The sequence below is a fragment of the Dipodomys merriami genome, unplaced genomic scaffold (genome assembly GCF_024711535.1).
Source record: "Dipodomys merriami isolate MVZ:Mamm:240054 unplaced genomic scaffold, mDipMer1.0.p SCAF_9, whole genome shotgun sequence".
Taxonomy (NCBI): domain Eukaryota; kingdom Metazoa; phylum Chordata; class Mammalia; order Rodentia; family Heteromyidae; genus Dipodomys; species Dipodomys merriami.
The window spans coordinates 11,958,722-11,982,156 of NW_027206512.1; the positions used below are offsets into that span (position 1 = coordinate 11,958,722).

General features: G+C 35.7%; 1 protein-coding gene across 4 annotated transcripts in view; it reads left to right on the forward strand.

The window, feature by feature from the left end:
* Mapk10 (mitogen-activated protein kinase 10) overlaps positions 1-23,435 on the forward strand; it is a 318,234-nt gene that overhangs the window by 161,163 nt on the left and 133,636 nt on the right. For all 4 annotated transcript variants that reach the window (XM_070012343.1, XM_070012339.1, XM_070012342.1 and 1 more), the window contains one exon: positions 19,102-19,271. In XM_070012343.1, the coding sequence (XP_069868444.1) occupies positions 19,102-19,271 (170 nt within the window). The remainder of the gene's footprint in view (positions 1-19,101; positions 19,272-23,435) is intronic.

Here is a 23,435-nt window from a genome sequence, read left to right on the forward strand (position 1 = left end):
TATCTATCTATCTATCTATCTATCTATCTATCTATCTATCTATCTATCTATCTATCTATCTACCTACCTACCTACCTACCTACTGAAATATGATAGATTCAAGGGAGAACTCAGTGTAATTCCTTACAAAGGCAAAGTGAAAATTCAACAAAATAAACACTATGAAGAAAATACTTGAAGGAGGTGGAGTTGGGTCAAATAGAGAGGGAAGACAAAGAGGAGAAGGTAGGAGGAGAATGCAGTCAAGCATTGAATTTATTGAGAAAAGCCAGGAAAAGGTTGGTTGGCAGAGATGAGTGAGAGTGTTGAAAGGGGTGACATTGATCAAAATGCATTTTATTCATAAATGCCTTTGTTGCATTGCAATTCCTTTGTAAGACTACTTCAAGATAATAACACACAATTAAAAAATGTCCTTGTGTCTTCCTGCTCCACATTGCCTATCCACCACCTCCCTGACCTAGTTTTTTTTCTTTTTTTTTTTTGGTCCCTTATCAATCCCATCTGTATCTGACAGAGCAAGTGTGTAAGACATGTATACCTTGCTTTCTCTCCCGCTACTCCTCGTTCATTTTTGCACTTGTACAAGTATATTTTTTGGTGTCTTGTTGAAGCTAGCACATACACAGGCTCATCACGGATGTTTCTTCCCAACTCCACATTTTCCCTGATGTCAGGTTGCTAGTTTACAAATGGTTGTGGCAGGAAGATGGCAAAGAGAAAAAGCAAATAGTTGTCCTTCTTCACTTGTCCTTTCTCAACCTGATGTTAGCATGTACTAGTACATCACTGAAAACTGATCTCTTATTCAGGGCTGGGTAACAGTACTGGCAGTGATACCTATCATTCTGCATGACACTATACTCATCTGATAGTATATGCTCTGGAAGATCTGATAGCATTAGATCTCATTGAATATTAGCTTGAAGAAAGAATGCGTGTTGTATGTTTTGCGTATGTAAACAATTGCAATTGTGATTCTGCTCTGGTGGAAAAGCTCAGGTCTGACTTCTGGGGTAAATAGATGTGTTCTGCCACTTGCAAACTGTCTGACTGTGAGCTTATTGATTCAGCATGCATCTCCTGGTCCATTTGGGAGAAGCATTAACAATGAACAAATCAACCAACCAAAATAACTAAATGTATCTTTTTTCTTCCTTTTATTTGTTGGTCATGGATCTTGATCTCTGGGCTTGGGAGCTGTCCCTGAGCTCTTCAGCTCAAGGTGAGAGCTCTACCACTTGAGCCACAGTACCACTTCTGGTTTTCTGGTAGTTACTTGGAGATAAGAGTATCATGGCCTTTCCTGCCCGGGCTGGCTTTGAACCATGATCCTTAGATCTCATCCTCCTAAGTAGCTAGGATTACAGGCATGAGCCACAGGCACCCAGCTTAAATGTACCTTTTATCTATGTCCTAAAGCTTAAAAGTTATCAATATAAATATCTAGAAATGTCAGCCAAAAAATGTAGATATTGTTTTATATATGCTGAATGTATTTTTCAAATCAGCTTCCAACATTTGGATATGGATGATGGACTTTTAATCTGTTTCCAGTAAGAGTTCTTTTGAAGTAGAGAAACAAGGAGAACTGTGGTATAAGCATTTTTTTTGTATGTGAATTATGGGGCTTGAACTGAGGGCTTGGACATTGCCCTGAGCCTTTGTGTTCGAGGCTAGCACTCTACTATTTTGAGTTACAACTCCACTTCTAGTTTTGGGGTGGTTAATTGTAGATCACAGACTTTCCTTCTTTGGCTGGCTTTGAATTGCAATCCTCACATCTCAGCCTCCTGAATAGCTATTATTACAGGTGTGAGCCACCAGCGCCTGGTTGGCATGAACATTCTTAATGGCTGGATTTTCTTGCTTACTATGAGCTTTTGGTACATAGAAAACATGCATGCGAGCCTAGTACCAGTTGATCAGATAGGTTTGGAATATAGGTTTCTTCCTTTTTCTATTATATCTTATTTCCAAGTGTTATCTAAGTAACCACTAAAAGATAGAAAATAAAATTACCGAGTTTGTATACAATCGAAGTTATATACCTTTTCTTTTCTTTTTTTTTTTTGGGGGGGGGGTGTCAGTCATGAGGCTTGAACTCTGGGCTTGAGTGCTTTCCCTGAGCTCTTCAGCTCAAGGCCAGCATTCTACCACTTGAGTCACAGCACCACTTCTGGTTTTCTGGTGGTTTATTGGAGATAAGAGTTTCACAGCTTTTCCTGCCCGAGCAGGCTCTGAACTATGATCCTCAGATCTCAGCCTCCTGAGTAGCTAGGATTACAAGCGTGAGCCCAGGTGCCTGGCCTATATACTTTTTCTACATTAATTTTAGCCTTAGTTCTAGTTGAATTGCTTGAAGAATATGAGATTCATTGATTGTTGTTTAATTTTTTGAATGGTACCAGAGTTTGAACTCAGCACTTTGCTCTTGCTATGCAGGCAGGCGGTCCACCAGTTTAAGCCACACTGTTAGCCCACACTACTCATCTCATATGAGAGATTTCACTGTGCAGCTCAGACTGGCCTGGCTCCTAACTCAACAATCTTCTTGTCTTAGCCTTGTCAGTACTGAGATTATCAATTAGAACTATCATGCCTGGGTTTGTTGTGGCTTAAATAGAATTGCCAAGCAGGTTTTCAAGGCAAACCGTCTCTTGTTATATTCTGGAATGGTATTTTTTGAATCCTTTACCCAAAACAGAAACCTACAGGAAATCTAAAGTGCAAAATGTGTGTATTTTTTTTAAAGAAAGGAACTGTAAACAAATCTAATTTTTGCACATTTCTGTGCAGTTTCTTCTATAATTCAATCTTGGATAATTCCTGTCTGAGACATCAGGCTTCATATACACCTGGTTGTTTCAGTCTTGGAGTAAGCTCTGTAGTTCAGGGCTTTATTCAAAGACAGGTGAAATGTAGGGCACTGGGCTTGGAGGATCAGATTTGGAGGTAGTGATTTCACTTCTGAGAATTCAAGTGACCAAATTGGACTTTTCATGGAGGTGCTAGTATGTAGTAGTCTCCGTGTTAGGAAAGCAACCACTTATGGGCCTACCCTTTGGGCCATGAATCCTTTCCCACATGTGGGTGTCAGGCATGGACCTAGGTGATCTCATGTTCAGAGGCACTTCTGAACTTGCAATAGTCCCTTGCCTTCAGGGACTAATTTGCATAACAAAAATCATACAGGCTTCTTAAAGTGCAATTTGTCTTGGTCCTCCTGAAAAATAAGTAAGCTGGCGAGGCCAGACATAAGAAGCTGCTATGTTGCATTTCAATGAATAAAACAATAAAATCTGTGAAAAAGTTATGTTTAGAATTCTGTTGCACTGAGAGATGTGTCAGAATCTTTATCAGGAATATCTTGACAGAGAGATAATATGTGTTGGAAATCCACACACCCACCGATTTGTGTATTACATCCTGCGTGCACTACTGCTGTCTGGGTTCATGGTTGTGTTTGTGTCTCCCAGTGGTACTGCCTATGGGCCAAGGCCAGGGCTAGCGAGAGGCAATCTTTTTTTTTTTTTAATTTAATTTTATTTTATTTGTGAACATACTGTACAGAGGAGTTACAATTACATGGGCAGGATAATGCGTACATTTCTTACCAAGCATTGCAGCCTCCTCCTTTGTTTACCCTTCACATCCCTTACCAGCCTCCCCCCTCCCCCCATCCCAATCCTTCTCCTTCGTCCCCCCCCCCCCCCCCCCCCCCCCCCCCGCACCGACGTTGTAAAGCTCGTGTATCCTTAAACAACTGGTTTTTCCCCATCTCCTCCACAAGTTATACTGACATCAAATATAGTGAAAGCAGGGGTTATACTGTGGGGGAGGGACATACAAAGCAACAAAGAGATAATCTTATAAATGCGTTAGAAACACATGCATGAAAGAAAAAAACATTAAAATACACATCTAAGGGTTCATTTTCCTGACATCACATTATCTGACCTTTTCCGCTTGACTCATACATATACTAGATATTACAAATAAGGGAAACCATGGGACCTATGTTTCTTTGGGCCTGGCTTACTTCACTTAATATAATTTTTTCCAAGTTTTTCCATTTCCTAACAAATGGGGCAATGTCATTCTTTCTGATGGAGGCATAGAATTCCATTGTGTATATATACCACATTTTCTTGATCCATTCATCTACTGAGGGGCATCTGGGTTGGTTCCATATCTTAGCTATGGTAAATAATGCTGCATTAAACATAGTTTTGCTGGTAGCTTTAGTGTGGTCTTGTTTGTAAACATTTGGGTAAATGCCCAAAAGTGGGATTGCTGGGTCATAGGGGAGTTCTATGTGAAGTCTTTTGAGGAACCTCCATACTGCTTTCCAAAGTGGTTGAACAAGTTTACATTCCCACCAACAATGAAGTAAGGTTCCTTTCTGTCCACATCCCCTCCAGCATCTGATGTTGTTAGAGTTCTTGATTTTTGCTGTTCTAACTGGAGTGAGGTGATATCTCAATGTTGTTTTGATTTGCATTTCTTTTATGGCTAGGGATGTTGAACATTTCTTCATGTGTCTATTGGCCATCCTTCTTTCTTCTTCAGAGAAGTTTCTCTTTAAGTCTTTAGCCCACTTATTTATTGGGCAGTTGTTTCTTTGAAGATTTGTTGTTAGGGGGTTTAATTTTTTGAGTTCCAAGTATATTTTAGATATGAGACCCTTGGCGAGAGGCAATCTTAACCTTGACTCTAAGCTCCAAAGTTGGTCATCATCCAGTAAATATTCAATAAATACTCTTTTAATGAAAGAATAAAAATTAAAATAGCAGAAAAATCCTATTTCCCAAGTAGAAATTTAATTTTTTTAATGTTTAAAACTTTTTATCCTTTAATAAACTTAGCAGATGATATAGATCAAAAGCTATGTACATATGACCATAGAAGATGATGCTAAGTGAAATGAATTCCAAGAACTAGACAAAGGAGGTTTTACTTTGTTGTGGTTCTCAATGTATTACGTGATTTCTTTTTTCTTTTGTGTTTTGTGTATCCCCTGTTGTCACTGTGATACTCACAAGACAATATGTTGGAAATGATTTGTAGAACTTGGGGATGTGGTTAGGGAGGGAGAAAGAAGGAGAAAAATTTGGGAAGGGGTAACAAGTTAGACAAGAAATGTAATCACTACCTTAGTTATGTAACTGTAACCCCTTTATGTAACTGTAACCCCTTTGTACATCACCTTGACAATAAAAAACTGTTTTTATCCTTTAAAAAGTACATCATTATTATATTTTTAAATTATATTTTTATTATTTTTAAGTAGTTGTACAAAGTAGTTACCATTCAACAAATCGGCTTATGAATCCAATGTATCTTGACCTGTGTCATTCCTTTCATCATTTTCTTTATCCCTGTTCTCAATTTCCATCCCCTGAATGCTGCCCCCCCATTCACCTTTGATATATCAGTTTCCTCATAATCATTTTGTTGGACTGTTAATTTTTCTAGGGAATTATGCCATTTGAATGCCTCCCCCTCCGCAAATACTATATTTTGGTTAATACATTTATGTATATTTGCATACATTTAAATATACTTGTTTGCTTTTCAAAATCAAAGCGACTTTTCAATATCCTTTCATCTCAGAATTGTATTTAAGTTCAATTATGTTCTGATTATTTTCTTACTCATAAATTATTATTATTATTGTAACAAGTATCTAATAGTGACTTATTGATCTCTCTAAGTGTTTACTTATACTTGAGTTATGAATACGTTCAAATGATTTCCTGATTTTGACAAAGCCTGAGACACAAAAGGTTCAAATTAATTATCTAACAGTGTTTAAGCAGTGTTAGGAATAAAAGATCTGAGCTAAGATTTGTCTTCCTTTTGGCTATGGCACAGAAACTTTGTATAGATCCTTATGATTTTTAATGCTAAGAAGTTCCTTGTAAATGGCTGATTATTGATTTCACTGTTCATTTACTCAATACATACATATGTGTGTGTGGTGTGTTGTGGATATGTTAACTAGCCTGACTTAATCATTCTACCTTGTATACATATAGCATCATTTTGTGCCAAATAAGCACACATAATTATAATTTGTCAGTCTACAATATAAAAGGAAATGAAAGAATAAATCATTAAGGTTTTACTTTAATCTTCACAGTAAATGTATTATGGTATAATCTAATTCTATTTTATTTTGGAATTTGAGCTCTTAGTCATTAAACAAATCTCATCTCATTTTATTTTTATTTTGAAATAACATAGTAATTGTATTAATTTAAAGATATAATATGATGCTTCAGTATATATATATATATATATATATATATATGTGTGTGTGTGTGTGTGTGTGTATAAAATAGTATATATGATCAAATCTGTGTAATTAGCATAGTTATTGCTTGGAACATTCATCATGTCTTTTTTTTATTGTGAAAATACTGTACAGAGGGGTTACAAGTACATGGGCAAGATAATGAGTACATTTCTTATCAAGTATTATAGCCTCCTCCTTTGTTTCCTCTTCCCATCCCTTCCCATCCTCCCCCCACCCCCATTCATCATTTCTTTATGGCGAAACATCTGTTGGCATCTTTTCCATATCTTCTGTTGACATGCTGTGTTTTGACTGGAGTAGCAACTGAATTTAATTCAGAATATTTAAGGATACTAAAATAAGGATAGCTTGATAGGAAATGTACTCATTATCTTGCCCATGTAATTGTAACCCCTCTGTACAAAAAATATAAAAAAGAAAAAATTAAAATAAGGATAATTAAAAAACTCAAAACATCTATAAAACAATTATGAGTGAAATGAGTCCTAGAATGTTGTAAGATATCAGTAAAATAAGAAAGATATATTCCAGAAGTGGTGCTGTGGCTCAAGCGGCAGAGCGCTTGCCTTGAGCTGAAGAGCTGAGGGATTAGCACCCAGGCCCACAGTTCAAGCCCATGACTGACCAAAAAAAAAAAAAAAAGATATATTCCAAAAACAATGGAATTCTCAGTTGGAGTTATAACCAAGGTTATTCTTTAATTAAAAAAATTACTTTTGAGCCAGGTGTCAGTGGTTCATGCCTGTAATCCTAGCTACTCAAGAGGCTGAGATCTGAGGATTATGGTTCAAAGCCAGCTCCAGCAGGAAAAGTCTGTGAGATTCTTATCTCCAATAAACCACTCAGAAAACCAGAAGTGGCACTGTAGCTCAAGTGGTAGAGTGCTAGTCTTGAGCTGAAAAGCTGAGGGACAGTGCCCAGGCCCAGAGTCCAAGCCCTACAACAGACAAAAAAAAAAAAAAAAAAATTGGGGGGGGGGGAGGTAGAAGGAATAGCACCTTCTACATATGATGGCCTAGATTCAGCATGTTGAATTTTTCAGGTAAAGCAATATTCCTCTTAAACGATATAAAATATGGCTAGATGATTTGATTGTCAGTAAATTTACTTTTATACGCTAATGTGCATAGATCAAAAGCACAGTGTACATATGGTTATGCCAGATCAATGTAAACTTGGCTTTTTAAGCCAAATTACTGCAACTGGTACTATTTTCCTCTTCACTCTGGAAATTTCAAGACAATTTGTAAATGTTTTATGAGATGCATTAGCTTTTAGAGACTTTTATAAACCAAGAAACTGAAAACCAGGGAATTCATAAAAAAAAAAAAAGGAGAGCAAGAGATGTCTGACATGTTTGCAGAACTGCTTCACTTAAAGAGATATGTTCAATTACTAGTATCCAGGGCAATTCAAAACCACCACTAAACCTTATTTCAGAATTACATGGGTTTAAAAAAAGTCCTTTTTTTTGTTAAAGCATTTTGAATTTAAAGTAACTTGATTTGAGCAACTTACTTCACTTGATGAGCCTGTGATGTTTCTAGTTCAAAGACTTAGAAAATATCCAATTAAAATTTTTATGCTTGATTGGATGGCCACCCTCGGTGGAATAAAGACTTTGAAACCAACACAGGGAATAACATATTGGAGGAAAAGGTGTTTTGGCAGAACAGGACAAAAGAAAACCTGTATAATCTAACAGGTAAACTACGTATCATTTTTTATGGCTTGTGAAATACATGGCATGCTTTGTGTAGTTTAGAGTTTTGGAAAGATTGCCTGCAACCCTCTAAAAATTCAACTTAGTACCTGACTAGATAAAAATATGGTTTAAAGGTACCAGGAAACTGAATATGGATGTATTTAAAGACATTGGTGTTTTCTAAGCTAATGATGGTGATTTCAGAGATGCAAACCTGTAATCTCTTTCAAAATTTAGCTTTCATGTAAGACAGAAACATAGATAGCTTTTCCTTTTAGTGGCTCTCTGTTCTATGCTTTTTTTCTGTATCAGCTTTGATATAGAAGTTACATAGTGTTTGATTTTGTAGTCACTTTTTAAGATTATAGTCTTTATGCTTTCATTTGCATGACTGTTAAGGATGACAAAAACCCAGGATGAATGGCATACCTTGTAGGATGAAATAAATCACTGAGATTTCTGTGCTATATGACTTGTTATGTGTTGCCTGTATTTTTATCTTAGACCTATAAGAAAATACAGCTAATATAAATTTAGAAATAATAAATGTAGTGCTATAGGTCTATTTATAAGCTGGAGATTTTCTGGCCATTCATTAACAGAGGATCTTATAAACAATTTATTAAAGAGCTATTTCAATTAATGCATAGATTTTGCTTTTGTGCTGCTCAGATTAAGTAAGAGAATATTGGAAAGTCTTAAAAGTTCAGCTCTGTGATGATGTTTCTGTATAGATTCATTCTAAGTTCTGGTTTGCTTGAGGTGCAAAATAGACTTTTTACTTTATGATGAATGGGCTTAACTTGAATGTAAATAGCTGGATAATTAATTTTAAATATAATCCAAACATTAACCAGATTAAATAAGGTTATTAGTTACCATTTTCTAAGTAGTTCTGATGTAAAAGGACCTGTGATTTCATTACATAGTGACCTTCAGTCATGCTCTACAGGAGGAACATTAACTTATTGGTTCTATTTTAGTTCATTGTGTTAAGTAAGCAATTCCTTAAACGTTACTACTTTGTTTTCTGCACAAGGATTACCTAAGGCTGAAAGTATGATGAGCAGAAGTTACCGTTTTTAGCAGGTCCACTTTTCTTTGGGGTTCCAACCAGTTCCAACATGGAAGGTGTGATTAAACTTTTCATTAGTTCATTTTCCTTAAAATGGAATTCTAAGTTTGTTATATATCACTAAAACATTGCAAGAAAGACCAAACTAGCTATAGAATGCAACTTATTTAATTTACTTTATTTTATAGTGTTGTGTCCCATCAAATTGTGCTACCATGTTGGGGATTGAATTTGGGTACTTGAGCATACAAGGCAAGTGGTTTTCCACTAAGCAAAACCCACGGCTCAGAAATTCACCTTTAAATAGATGAAAACCAAGATCTTTAAGCTGTAAACCTATTAAGCTTGTCACTAATTAATTCATTTATAATTTTACAGATGAGGAAACAAATAATAAATGGAAAATGAAGTTTTGAACATAATGTTCCTTATTGTGCATATAAAGACAGAGCCTTCAAGTTCCAAATTCTTAAATGCAGCATTTGACAAAGTCTAATTTCCTGTTTTAATAACACAATGAAATATTTTAGAGCTAAATCAGTTGTTGTCCATAAATGATTTTTTATTCTCCTAATCTTGTACTCTATCCTAAGGCAAGTTTTTTTAAAAAATTAATTGCTATTTATTATCCTGGGAATTTTTCTCTATCTTAATGATGTGAAGTCAGCTAGAATTTCCTATCTTATAGTTCTTTTACCCTTAGACAAGTTGGAAATATAAAGAATGAAAAGTGTGGAATTCAACTGCTTGTTTAGTAGGTTTCATCATTGTGGTATTAAACCCTTGAAGAGAAACTTTAATATTAAATGCCATGGGTTCAAGAGTGTGTTTTTAGTGTCTAGAACAGAGCTTGGTGCATTGACCTTGCTGTATTATAAGACCAAACTAAATGTTTGTTTAATGAAAACAGCCTGAAACAAAAGGAAAATTTATTTACTGTCATGTAAATTTCTGTTCAGGTTAACAAAATAGGTTACCTCTCTGGTGACTTAGGAAATCAGATTTCTACCATCTGTGACTTGGGGATTTCAGCTCTTGCAATCTTCAGACGTGCTCAGTAAGACACCAGAATGCGAAACTGCCAGCAGTTAGCTGGAACCTGGCTTTTCTGCATGGAGGTCATGGGTCAGAACTGGTCACATGACCCTAGTCTAAGTGAAAAAGAGCCTGGAAAATATTATGTGGATTATGTGCATATTCAGGGAGCACTGTCTTTGCATCAAATGGAAACAGAAAGGAAAAAAAAAAACAAACATGAAAAAAATCCAGCCAGAGTTTGATGTTCTGAATTCAAGCCCTATTACTGGCTTGAAAAAGTCAGTAAACAAAACAAAAAGAAGCAAAGCAAAAAACAGAACATGAAAGAGAAAAAGAGCAGGGAGGAGGATATACAGAGTGGGGAAATGTGCTGTTGGTAAAAGAAAATCAAATCCTAAATATTAAGAAATTATCTCCAACCCAGCGAGGTGGCTCACGCCTGTAATCCTAGCTACTCAGGAGTCTGAGTTCTGATGATCGCAGTTCAAAGCCATCCCGGGCAGAAAAGACTGACAGAGGGCTAGGAAGGTGGCTCAGTGGTAGAGTGTTGCCTTGCATGCATGAGGCCCTGGGTTCAATTCCTCAGCACCACATAAACAGAAAAAGCCAGAAGTGGTGCTGTGGCTCAAGCAGTAGAGCGCTAGTCTTGAGCTGAAGAGCTAAGGGACAGTGCTCAGGCCCAGAGTTGAGGTCCATGACTGGCAAAAAAAAAAAAAAAAGACTGACAGACTCATCTCCAATAAACCACTCAGAAAACCGGAAATGGTGCTGTGGCTCCAGTGGTAGAGTGCTATCCTTGAGCTGAATCGCTGAGGGACAGTGCCTAGGCCCAGAGTTCAAGCCCCATGACCACCACCACAAAAAAAAAAAAAAGAATTATCTCCAATCTCTCCTTTTAAAACTCACATGTATTTGACTCAGATTTAAGATGGATTGAGCCCATGGTGTTTTGCCACAACATATAGAATGGTGTGTTGTTGATGTTGGCCTCACATAACAAACTTGGAGTGCATCATGAAGCAAGTCAATTTGTTGGATATGAATTGTAGCATATATAGTTGAACATCATTTGTGTCAATGGTTAGAACCATGGCTTTGGAAATACCAATTTGTTGGATATGAATTGTAGCATATATAGTTGAACATCATTTGTGTCAATGGTTAGAACCATGGCTTTGGAAATACCAAAAGAATACAGCAGAGGACTTACTGACTAATCCTGTGGAGGTATGTTTGTACCTAATCCATTTTAGATTTTCTATTGAGACAGATCAATTCTCTATTCAAAAGACCCTTAATTATGGATATCATGCAGTAAACACTCTATAAATATCCTACTAATGAAGGGAATCAGGCATTTTAAATTTCCTTCCCATTACTTATGTAAGATTGTCTACTTCTACCTGCAGCTGCTTAATGTGCATTTCCAAAGAAACTCTAAGCTAAGACAACTGAAGAGAAGCCTGGCTAGATTTATTCATTTCTCTTGGTTTTCTAAGCTCTATTGTTGTAGTTTATTTCATCATTGGAAAACCAATAAATTATTTTAGATGAACTAGTGCATAGTTTAGTAAAAAAACAAATCACAATTTAGAATTGAACAAAATTTAATTTGTATTAATTGGTAATACAAATTTGTAATTTGAAAACTCAGAGTGAATTCATGGATAACAATGTAAATCTTATCAGTCCTAAGTGTAAACTTCAAGTGCTTAGTAGAGCACAGAGTGCACCTATAGTAGGTAAGCACTAATACTGGCCCAACTTTGCTTCTTCCCCTTCTCACTAAGAGTAAATACCAGATTAAATCATATGAAACATACTTCTGGGTCTTCTATTAAAAAAATATTGTACTGCCAGACACCAGTGGCTCATGACTGTAATACTAGCTAATAGGAAGACAAGATCTTAGGATCATAGTTCAAGAACAGCTTAGGCAGAAAAGCTAAAAGTCTTATCTCCAATTAACCACCAAAAAGTAGGACAATTTCCATTTCCTGTGTTCAGTTCTAGTACCAGCACTGAAGGGTGATATTGACAAGGATTCATTGTTCTTATAAACTGATTTGTTGAACCTCTTTGTACAACTACTTGAAGATCATATATGTGTGTGCATATATATATATACATATTACATATATTTATTATTATATATATTACATACATATATACATATTACATATATTTATTTACCAGCATATATTTTAAGCTATTGAATGTATTTCCCCAAAGGTAAGAGCTACAGAATTATCATCTTTCCTATGAATTTTTATAATTTATGAAATGAATGAGTTAAAATTTACCGCAGACTATTGTGTTTGCCATTATTTTTTCCCTTTGACTTCCTAGAGCATATTAAGTTTTGTGTTCAAGGCAGTAGATGTTCATAACTTGTCTTGTGGTAAAACTGTCATCTTTCAGTCTTTTTTATTTAACATTCTTTCTTAAAACTGGATTTAATGGTTTTATGATTCTTATATCTTTTACAATGAGCTGTACAAATCCTTTATGGTACCATACAGGATATAAATAATAAATGAATGAGATTACAAGATGGCTTGCTCAAGGTTATATAGCTATTAAGGGAAGAACTGATCTAGGCTTGGTTATAATTTTTGGCTATCTCATTCACAAGCAACTAAGAATGTTTAACCTCTGAAAGTTCTTTAATCTTAGTTTCTTGCTCAGAAGCTGACTAGCAATATCATAGGACAATCACCCCCAAATGAATATGAGGAGGATCATAGGTTATTATGTCTGAAAAGATACAATCAAGAGTTTTGATATTGCATGATAAGATTAGTAACATGTGGCACTTTTCTATGTAAGTTCTCTCAGCAGTAGGTGAGCAGATGAATTGATGATGGTGCTGATGAGTAGTTATTGCTATATGCCTTTTCTTTCACATCTGTACAAAATGTAGCCTTTTTCAAGGAAAAGATTACATTCAGATAACCTTTCTGACTACAAATGCCAATAGTAGTAAAGTCTTACTGGAGTTTAGTTTTAAGGTTGTTTTTGTTTTTTTTTTTTCTGTTTGGTCAGGCAGAGAAATGGAGAAAATGTGTTTGCTTTGAATTGTTGCAAAGAAAATTGGATTATGTAGCTAGAAATAATGAAGTCATTTAAATATCCATTATATTAAATGGAAGAATTAATTTAAAAATAATTTAAATTAATCATATAAACTATTCCAAACCTATAGTCATTTCAACCCACATAATTTCCAGAAGTTACCACTATGATAGTTTATAATTTTTAAAATAGAATATACCTTTCAAGTAGCTAACTCTTAATTAGTATATTCTAATTTTTTCTAGAGGCATTGTTTCCATTTTTAAGTATCTGTGAATTTCATATCTTCGTCCCAAGGGTTTAGTGTAAATTCAACATAAATAAGTAATGGAATGCTTCTTTTCATGAACTGAGAAAACTGGTCAGGTGAATTGCATCTGTAAATAGGAAAGCATGTCTGGGGACTGTGGCAGCTGAGCTTGCTAAGGAAGTGGGAACACTGATGAAAGCCACGCATTGCTTTTTACTTCCACAACCTTTGTGAACTGCTTCTAGGTTTTGCTTCTTTCATTAGTACTCTCTAACTGGTGACAACTCCTATCCAATATTCTCTGAAAAGATGACTCTCAAAATGAAGCACTTGCCAGAGATACAAATTCTTGGTCCTAAATGCCATACTGCTCAGAAGCTTTACATGAAGGCTCAGAAATCTGTGGTGAAAGTCCCCAGGTAGTGTTAATCTATGTTAAAGCATCAAATAGCCCACACCTATCATCCTAGCTTCTTAGCAGGCTGAGATTAGAGGATCACGGTTGGAAGACAAATCCAAGAAACTCTTATTTCCAATTAAACAGCAAAAAGCCAGAAGTGAAGGTAAGGCTCAAGTCATAGAGAGCCAGCCTTGAGTAAACAAGCTAAGTGGGCGCATAAGATCCTGAATTCAAGCCCCTGTACTGTCACAAAACCAAACCAAACCCAAACCCAAATAAAAAGATAAAAACACATTCAGAAACTGTGTGTCTTATCCCAACTGCTGGCCTTTATGCTTACCAGCACGGCTTTGTTTTTGTTATTTTCTTCTTGGGTTCAAGTCACCCCAGTTATTTTGCCTATGACCTGTACTCAAGAAATACCAATGTATAATTTGAGAGAAATTATTTTTAGCATTGGCAGTTTTATTCTCTATTGTGCTTAATGGGATATTTTTTTCGGCAATTTTCACAGAAAAAAAAGTTTATATTTGAACTTTATAGTCATGACAAGGAAGATTTCATGGAAGCCAAGTAATAAAATATTCTATATTAAGTCTGTTCTCAACTTTTCAAAGCTCAAATTTAGGTTTGTGAGCTTGGGGCACAGATGGGATGTGGAGGAAGTTCTTAAACATATCACACTTGCCATCAAGTTCTTGGTTATGCTATGAATCCAAGAACATTTCCAACCCTCTACCTCCATGCCTTATTGCTTAAATAACTAAAATAAACCACCAATGATCTGAGATACGTTCAAGAATGTACTTTCTAATTTCTAGATTTTATGCAAAGTTTAAGTGAAAATTTATGTATAAAGAAAGTACTTGCGCTTGTGTGTATGTGTAGGTGTGACTCTGTGTGTGCATGTCTCTGTTGTTACATGTGGGGTCACAAACTGTGTAATGATGTTTTTATCCTCATTGTGAAAAGTTATACGCCCTGGGATAGCAATAAATGATCATCAAGTAACTAAATTTGTGAATATTTGTCAGGAAATGTTATTTATGTGGCTTTTTATTGGTTCTTTTAAAAAATTTTGTCTGTCATAGGGCTTTAACTGAGGGCCTGGGCGCTGTTCTTGAGCTCTTTTGTTCAAGGCTAGTACTCTATTATCATTTGAGCCTTAGCTCCATTTTGAGTTTTTATGTGGTTAATTGGAGATAAGAGTCTTACAGGGAGTTTTTTGCTCAGGCTGGCTTCAAACTGCTATCCTCAGATTTCTGCCTACTGAATACCTAGAATTACAGGGTCACTGGCACCTGTCTATTGTTTGTTTTTGAATGAAAGTTTTCTTAATTGGTGGATATGCTCTATAATACCTCATAGTTCTGGGGTTGAACCCAAATGTTCATTATTGAACTATAATCCCAACCCTGCACTTGTTTTAATTGAGATACCAAGCTATCACCATGTGCATACATATATATCATCTCTATTATATGGAAAATTTAGTTTTAGGAATATATCAGAAAAAGTAAAAAACTACTAGATACTTCTTAGGAATGTGAGCAATTGCTGAAATGAAATGATTTACTTTATCATTCATCATTCACAGCTAACTGTTGATCTGTCGAAACACAAAACCTTTATTGTTTCTTGAACCTGGGACAGTTGAAAAACTTGAATCTGAGGTGTATGGTTGAACTAATTGTTCTCTGGACTCTGGTTTGCACGTGCATGCGGATGTGTGGGCTCCTCCTTACTATACCTTGTTTGTGATTCATATGACATCCTGGAATTTAGCAGTTCATAGAGCCACTGGGAATGCATTGAAGCAGGTGAAAAACATTACTGCTGCTGCATAGTCAATATTTCATTCTTCAATATCTCAGGCAAGTCTGAACCACCATTAGGTGATTAGTCTTTAGGCTTTCCCTTCCACTTCAGTGTGTTGCTCTCAGTGTGTATTTGAATACTCAAAGGGCTAATAAACTAGATTGTGGGTACCACTCCCAGAGTTCCTAACTTGGTAGACGTGAGACAGGGGTGAGTACCTGCACATCTAACAAGTTTCCAAGGATGCAAACTGGTGTTCCAGGGCATGCAAAAAAAAAAAAAGAATTAGGCATGCTCTTTGATAATGGTTGTTCTATATAGTCTTTTCTCAGAGTCTGATCCTCTAATCAGAATCACTCTTGGACTATGATCTTTGGGTCCCCAGGATCTATGATGATGCTTGAATCTGAATCTTCAAGTGTTGTGCCCAGGATCTGTCATTTTGTTTAGCTTGTCAGACAGTTCATATGTAAACTCACATCTGAGAATCAGTGAGAAAGGAAGTCTCGAAATATTCTTAGTTGGACAAAACACAAATCAAATCTCTCCTTAAATATGATCACTTTTCTACCAGTGACTTGGCATGTGTCAGTTGCTTTTTACATAGTATGTACTTCAATGAATCAGTGATAATAAATGCAGGCAATATATGCTACTTCCAGTTTATCTTCAATACCTTTTCTATTCTTTTTCTATTTACTTTTGCTTTTTATTTTTAGGGTTTTTTTTGTACTGCTATTGGGGCTTGAACTCAGTGCCTGGGCACTATAACTTAGTTTTGTTGCTCAAGGCTGGCACTCTTCCATTTGAGCCATAATTTCACTTCCAGATTTTTGGTGATTAGTTGGAGATAAGAGTCTCACAGACTTTCCTATCTGGGATGGTTTTGAGGCATAATCCTCAGATTTCAGACTCCTGAGTAGATAGGGTTACAGGTTTGAGCCACTGGTGTCTGACTAGCACCTGTTCTTTAAAATATATCATCTGTCCTTTAACTATTTGCTTATTTTACTGTCTTCAGTCTAGACAGGGACTCTAGCTTGCTTTTGTTGTATCTACAGCATCAAATCACACACACACACACACACACACACACACATGTACACACACATATATACACATACATAATTCACACACATATATATGTACACACATGTATATATATACACATGTATATATACACATACATAATTTCAATGTTTGTTGGATTAAACAGTTGTAAATGTTAGAATATCTCTTAGATTCTAAAAAGGAAGTGGCATGAATCTTTAAACTTTCTTGGTTCCTTTGAATATGTATTGAAGTGTTCGAAAAGGAACACCAACCAGCAGGTTGGTTTAAGTGTGATGTAGACTGAGGGTAACTAGAACATTACAGTCACATCCAAAAGGGGATGGTGGTGCTAAGATACATTTTTAAATCAGTTTATTTGGAACATAAGGCTCATTGCATGTCATTAGCACATATATGCAGTACATTTGGGAAAGCTACTCCTCAACAGCGAAGAGGACAAAGTGGAGAAAGGGAAAGGTTTCTATGTTGGATGAGGCTAATGTGTGCTAAGGACATTAGGTGGTCTGAATTTTAAAGTAAATAAAGAAAGGTCAGAACATAACGCCCATCATTGCAACTTTGAAATAACTCTACCATTTCATTTTTGGCAGATTAAACCATTTGATACTATAACTCCAAGTTTCTTTTTTTTTAATTGTGAGAATACCGTACAGAGGAGTTACAATTACATGGGCAAGATAGCAAGTACATTTCTTATCAAGCATTGTTGCCTCCTCTTTGTTTCCCCTTCCTATCCCTTCCCATAATTCCCCCTCCTCCCCCCCACTTAATCCTCCCTCCCTCCCCCCCTCCCCCAGCCACCAAGTTTCTTTTTCTTTTTTTTTCCCCTCTATTTTCTTTACATTTATTTATTTATTTATTTAGTAGTGGTCTTGGGGCTTGAACTCAGGTCCTGGAGCTGTCCCTGAGCTTTTACTCAAGGCTGTCACCTTACCACTTGAGCCACAGCTCCACTTCTGTTTTTTTTTTTTTTTTTTTTGGTGGTTAATTGGAAATAAGAGCCTCATGGCTGAACTTTCCTGTTTGGGTTGGTTTCGAACCATGATTCTCAGAACTTAGATTCTTGAGTAGCTTGGATTATAGGATGTGAGCCACCAATTCCTGACTCTTTCTATTTTCTTATTGTGAGCTTTTACAGGAAGCAAAAAAGCAAGATTTTAAGCATGCTGGTCTACTCATGCCAACAATTCTAGAGTAGAAATGGAACCAAGTGTGGAGAGCAATTCCAGATATTGAGGTTTAAATCAATGACTGTTTAAATCAGTCTTGTTTCTAAATTCTAAACTCTGTTATTATCTGCTTAAATAGTAATGCAATGCTCTGGTTGTTTTTAACTGACTTGCTTAATTTCCTGTTCTATGTCCTATAGACTGCCTTCCAGATTTTAGGTCTTTTCTAATTCCATTTGCAAACTAGCTGAATTTTCTACTTTGTTGTCTGGACAACAGAGATCCTTAATTTATTGTTTGTTTATTGTTTGAGGCTTGTTTGTGTTTGTACTGAAGCTGACACCATAACTGACCACATCATAGGCTGGCACTTGTCATGTACATTCTACTCGCAAATCAACCTCACTTTTGAGAGAATCTCAAGGCTCTTGTAGGTAGTGGATTTTCATATTTTACCACCATTGCTACAATGGTCCCTATTTTTATTTGTGTAATAAAATAAAATAGAAGAGCATACTTGGATAAAAAAAAATAGTCATGGATAATGTCAATGATAGATGAACTTTTCTTAAAGATTAACAGAAAATACAAACAGTGAGATATTTAAAAGAAAAAGTGTCATGTGGTATTTTAAAAGAACAGGAATTTGAACTAAAAGTTCCAAAGCTTATTGAAGGATAATGACAATTTTTGGTACAAATGAGAAAAAAAATGAAGTCAATACTGTTAAGTTCAAATTATGAGGATTAAACTAATTGAAGCTACATGTTAGTTTGTGTTCTCTGGTTTCTGAGAAAGGCTGTAGATACAATCTTTTGTTCTTTCTCATATGATTGGCAACCACCTTCTTATTTACTTGAATCCTTCAAGGTCAAGTATAGTCCTTGAAACCAGTATATGTGGAATATGTGTTTGTTTCACATACAAATGGCTTTAATGAGACACTTCAGAAAAGATGGTGTATATCAAGTATAATTTTAAGTAATTTTAATACTGGAAAAAATTCTTTGCATTTTAAGCTTTTTCTTTTCTCAAGGTAAACTTGCGTAAGTCAATCTGACCTAGATGATAGATGGTTCAACATTAAAAAATAATAGTTAAGACAACAGACTTCTCTGCATCTTTTATCACTCCTGTAGTTTACCTGTCTCATGTTTTATTGTTCTTTTAAACAGGGATTCCATAAACAAGTGGATGTGTCATATATTGCCAAACATTACAACATGAGCAAAAGCAAAGTGGACAACCAGTTCTACAGTGTGGAAGTTGGAGACTCAACCTTCACAGTTCTCAAGCGTTACCAGAACCTGAAGCCAATTGGCTCTGGGGCTCAGGGAATAGTTTGGTAAGTGAAGGGGTCTCAGTTATACATTTAAAAAAAACATGCCAAGTGTATCTGCTAGACACAAATCCACAAGCAAAAAGAAAATCTTAAATCAAGAAACCCAAATAAAACAAATAACAAGGAAAGTGTATTGCACTAATAGAAATAATATTAGGAGCATTATTTGTTATCCCTTTCTTATTTCATAACAATATGTACAATTTGGCTTGTGACAGAGTTCAGGGTCTTTGTTTTTAGTTATCAGAAATAAAAGTCCAACCATAAAGAAATCAAAAGAACTAGAAGTTGTCAGTTGTTGTTAATATATTTAGAAGTTTTTATTTGTATGTTTTACAGCAAGCAAGAAAGAGATGTTTAAAATAGCAACAAATAAATGCCCCTACACTGTCCAGAGGGAAAAGCCAAATGTCAGATAACCTTGTAACTTTTAGAGTTCAGTTGTTAAAATTAACTGATGCAATTACAAGTAGTGTTTAAAAATGTTTGCCTAAAGTTTCCAAATGGAAAAATTCTAGATTCCCTATTAATAATCTTTTACCATATTTTTGAGGGCTAATTGAAATAATGACAAATCTAGATCTGATTCAGACACTGCAAAACTATTGCAAAGTAATAGCATAACACTAATTGACATGTGTAACATGTGTAACTGAATGCATTTAATATGAACTTGCTACTTACTGATTTTTAATCTTTTTGATGGCTTATAGTGATAAGTAAAATTTTAGATCATATACTGTTTCTATATCCTTAAATATATAATGTATTTAAATTTAGATATATATATTTATATATATATTTATTAATGCAATGTATTTGATAACATAGTTGCTACACTAATTCGTAGGTCCATTAAAAACATGAAACTTTTTACAGAGTAAGATGAAGACAAAAAACCATGTAAAAATTTTGAAACTCCTTTTTCTATTCATTTAAAACTATTCAGTATTTTAAACTTTATTTTTATTATCTTTAATTGTACAAAGGGGTAACCAATCAACCAATCACGTTATGAAAGTGCAATGCATCTTGATTGATGCGTCTTGATTGATCTCATCTCTTTCATTATTCTCCCCCATCCCTCCCAATGAAGTGTTATTTTATGGTGGCAATGAATAGTTTCATTTTTTCTAAAATCTTCATTTTGTGCTTTGCAAAACTATTTGAAAGTTTGGTTTAATTTTGTCAACTGGCTTAAGTTCAGTGTTATTGTTTGGCTGACATGAATGAAGGCAAGTACTGCCAATGTACGTTTGAAATTATGATTGTGTAATCTTGTTTACCAAATATAACAAGGCTTTTGTTGTAATTCACCTAGTAAATACCCATCTTCCTGTTGTCAAATAGTGGTTGTACAATGTGGAAGATGAAATATTTTAATGATTTTAACAATGGACCAAATCTTTTATTAAAATGATATTGAAATAGTAAGCAAGAAATGAATTTTTTAATATTTATTTATATATTTAATATCTAGCTACTTATTTATTTTGATAGCTCAAGCATGCTCAAAATATTCTCATGGAATGGTAAGAAGAAACATCACAAAAATGCTCAAATCCCTATTCTTCAGTATATTTGAATGTTTTTTAATATTGAAAAAGGAACTTTAGCAATATGATTAATATTAAGGCACATATAGGCCCCAGTGACTCACATCTATAATCTTAGCTATTAGAGAAGCTGGAGTGAGATCTGAAGAACCACAGTTTGAAGCTAGCCTGATCAGAAAAGTCTGCAAGACCCCATTACCAATTAACCATTAAAAAATCAGGGGAGGACTCTCCCTCCAGTGGTGGAATGCCAGCCTAGTAAATTCAAGGCCCTGAATTCAAACCCCAGGAAGAACAACAACAAAAAGAATTAAGAGAAAAATGAGACTAAGATCCTTATAATAGAGTCTCCTGGAATACCCAGGTGGGACAAATGACATAAATCCTGAAGAGTGGGAAAGAATGCTAGAAGGTGGGCTACAGAAAGGAAAAGGGGTTGAAATATGAGAGAGTCACCTTGTTGCTGCCTTGGGCAACAGAAGCATAGGGACATGAAACAAGGAATGTGGCTGACTTATTGGAACCATAAGTAACTTTGAACTAATGGTCACCAAGGAAGTAGAGGAATTGCAATTTGCTAACAACATGAGTGAAAGAAAACATTCTCCTTTAGCACTTCCTTAAAGGAATTTAGCTTTCTAATATATTGATTTTAGCCCAGTGAAAACAATGGAGGCTTCTAATCTACAGAAATGTAAGAGTCCATATTTGTGTTGCTTAAGCAGGTGTGATGATTTGTTATGATAATAAACATGGTGTACTAAAGATTGTAACATAAGATAGCTGCTGTTGTGGTAAGGTGAGAATTCAGAGAAGCCACATTTTGAGAGGTTGAATTTTGGAGTCTTTATTAGAGCACTAGCAGTCTGCAGGCAGTCAATTGTTACAAAGGCCTGCAGGCAACAAATACACTTAATACTGTTAGGAAATAGGCCAGAGAAGAAAGAACAAAAATAATATCAACAAACCAATTCAGTTCCAATGGAGAGCTGAGGTGGGATATTATGGTGGCCAGTGGACAGCCAGGAGACAGGAGACAGGGCAGGAATGAGGAGACACAGGGCATGGCCTGATGACATCTGTACTGTTCTGTTTCTAAATAGGGTCAGGCCAGGGGTCAGGGTCACAGGAAACTCCCTTCCCAGGCACTGGACTAACAGGTTCAGTAACCTATCAGCCAAGTGACTGCCCCTGTCTATAGGGACCCAGATATGCCCATCACCTGAGACATTAGAAACAATAGCAAAAAAGAAAAAAAAAACCACTTGTGTCCCTGTCTTGGGGTTCATTTCGCTTAACATCATCTTATCTGGTCATATGCATAGCTTTTGACCTTTTCTACTTGTCCCAGACACATACTAGTTATTGCAAATAAGGGAAACCATGGGACCTATGTTTCTTTGGGCCTGGCTTACTTCACTTAATATAATTTTTTCCAAATCTTTCCATTTCCTAACAAATGGGGCAATGTTATTCTTTCTGATGGAGGCACAGAATTCCATTGTAAATATATATATTCCTCATTTTCTTAATCCATTCATCTATTGAGGGGCATCTGGGATGGTTCTTAGCTATGGTAAATAATGATGCAATAAACATAGTTGTGCTGGTAGCTTTAGTATGGTCTCGTCTGTGATCATTTGGATAAATCCCCAAAAGTGGGATTGCTGGGTCATAGTGGAGCTCTATGTGGAGTCTTTTGAGGAACCTCCATACTGCTTTCTAAAGTGGCTGAACAAGTTTATACTCCCACCAGCAATGCAGTAGGGCTCCCTTTTGGCCACATCTCCTCCAGCATCTGTTGTTATTAGAGTTCTTGATTATAACCATTCTAACTGGAGTGAGGTGGTATCTCAATGTTGTTTTGATTTGCATTTCTTTTATGGCTAGAGAGGTTGAGCATTTCTTCATGAGTCTATTGGCCATTCTTATTTCCTCTTCAGAGAAGTCTCTCTTTAAGTCTTTAGTCCACTTATTTATTGGGCAGTTGTTGTTTTTTTGAGGATTTGTTGTTGGGGGATTTAATTTTTTGAGTTCCAAGTATATATTAGATATGAGACCCTTGTCCGTTGTATGGCTAGTGAAGATCTTCTCCCAATCTGTGGGCTTTCTATTGATCTTGCTAGCTATGTCCTTTGTCATGTCTTCATTTCATGCAATCCCATTTGTCCAACCTTTCTTTTATTTGTTGTGATTCTAGGTCAACTAATGAGAAAATTTTAGCCTGTGCCTAGGAGACCTAGGGTTTCTCCTATTCCTTCCTGTAATGTTTTCAGGGTATCTGCTTTGACTTCAAGGATATTTTTTATCCATTTTGATTTTATTCTGGTGCAGGGTGATATATAAGGATCTAACTTTAGTTTTCTACAGGCATTTAACCAATTTTGCCAGAACCATTTCCTGAAGAGGCTGTCTTCCATTCTAGTTTTTTAGCTCCCTTATCAAAAGATTAGGTAGCTATAGGTCTGTGGGTTCATTTCTGGGTTTTCAATTCTATTCTATTGGTCCTCAGGTCTGTTCTTGTGCCAATACCAAGCTATTTTGATTACTATGGCTTCGTAGTAGCGTTTGAATTTGGTATTGGTATTCCTCCAGCACTATTCTTTCTGTT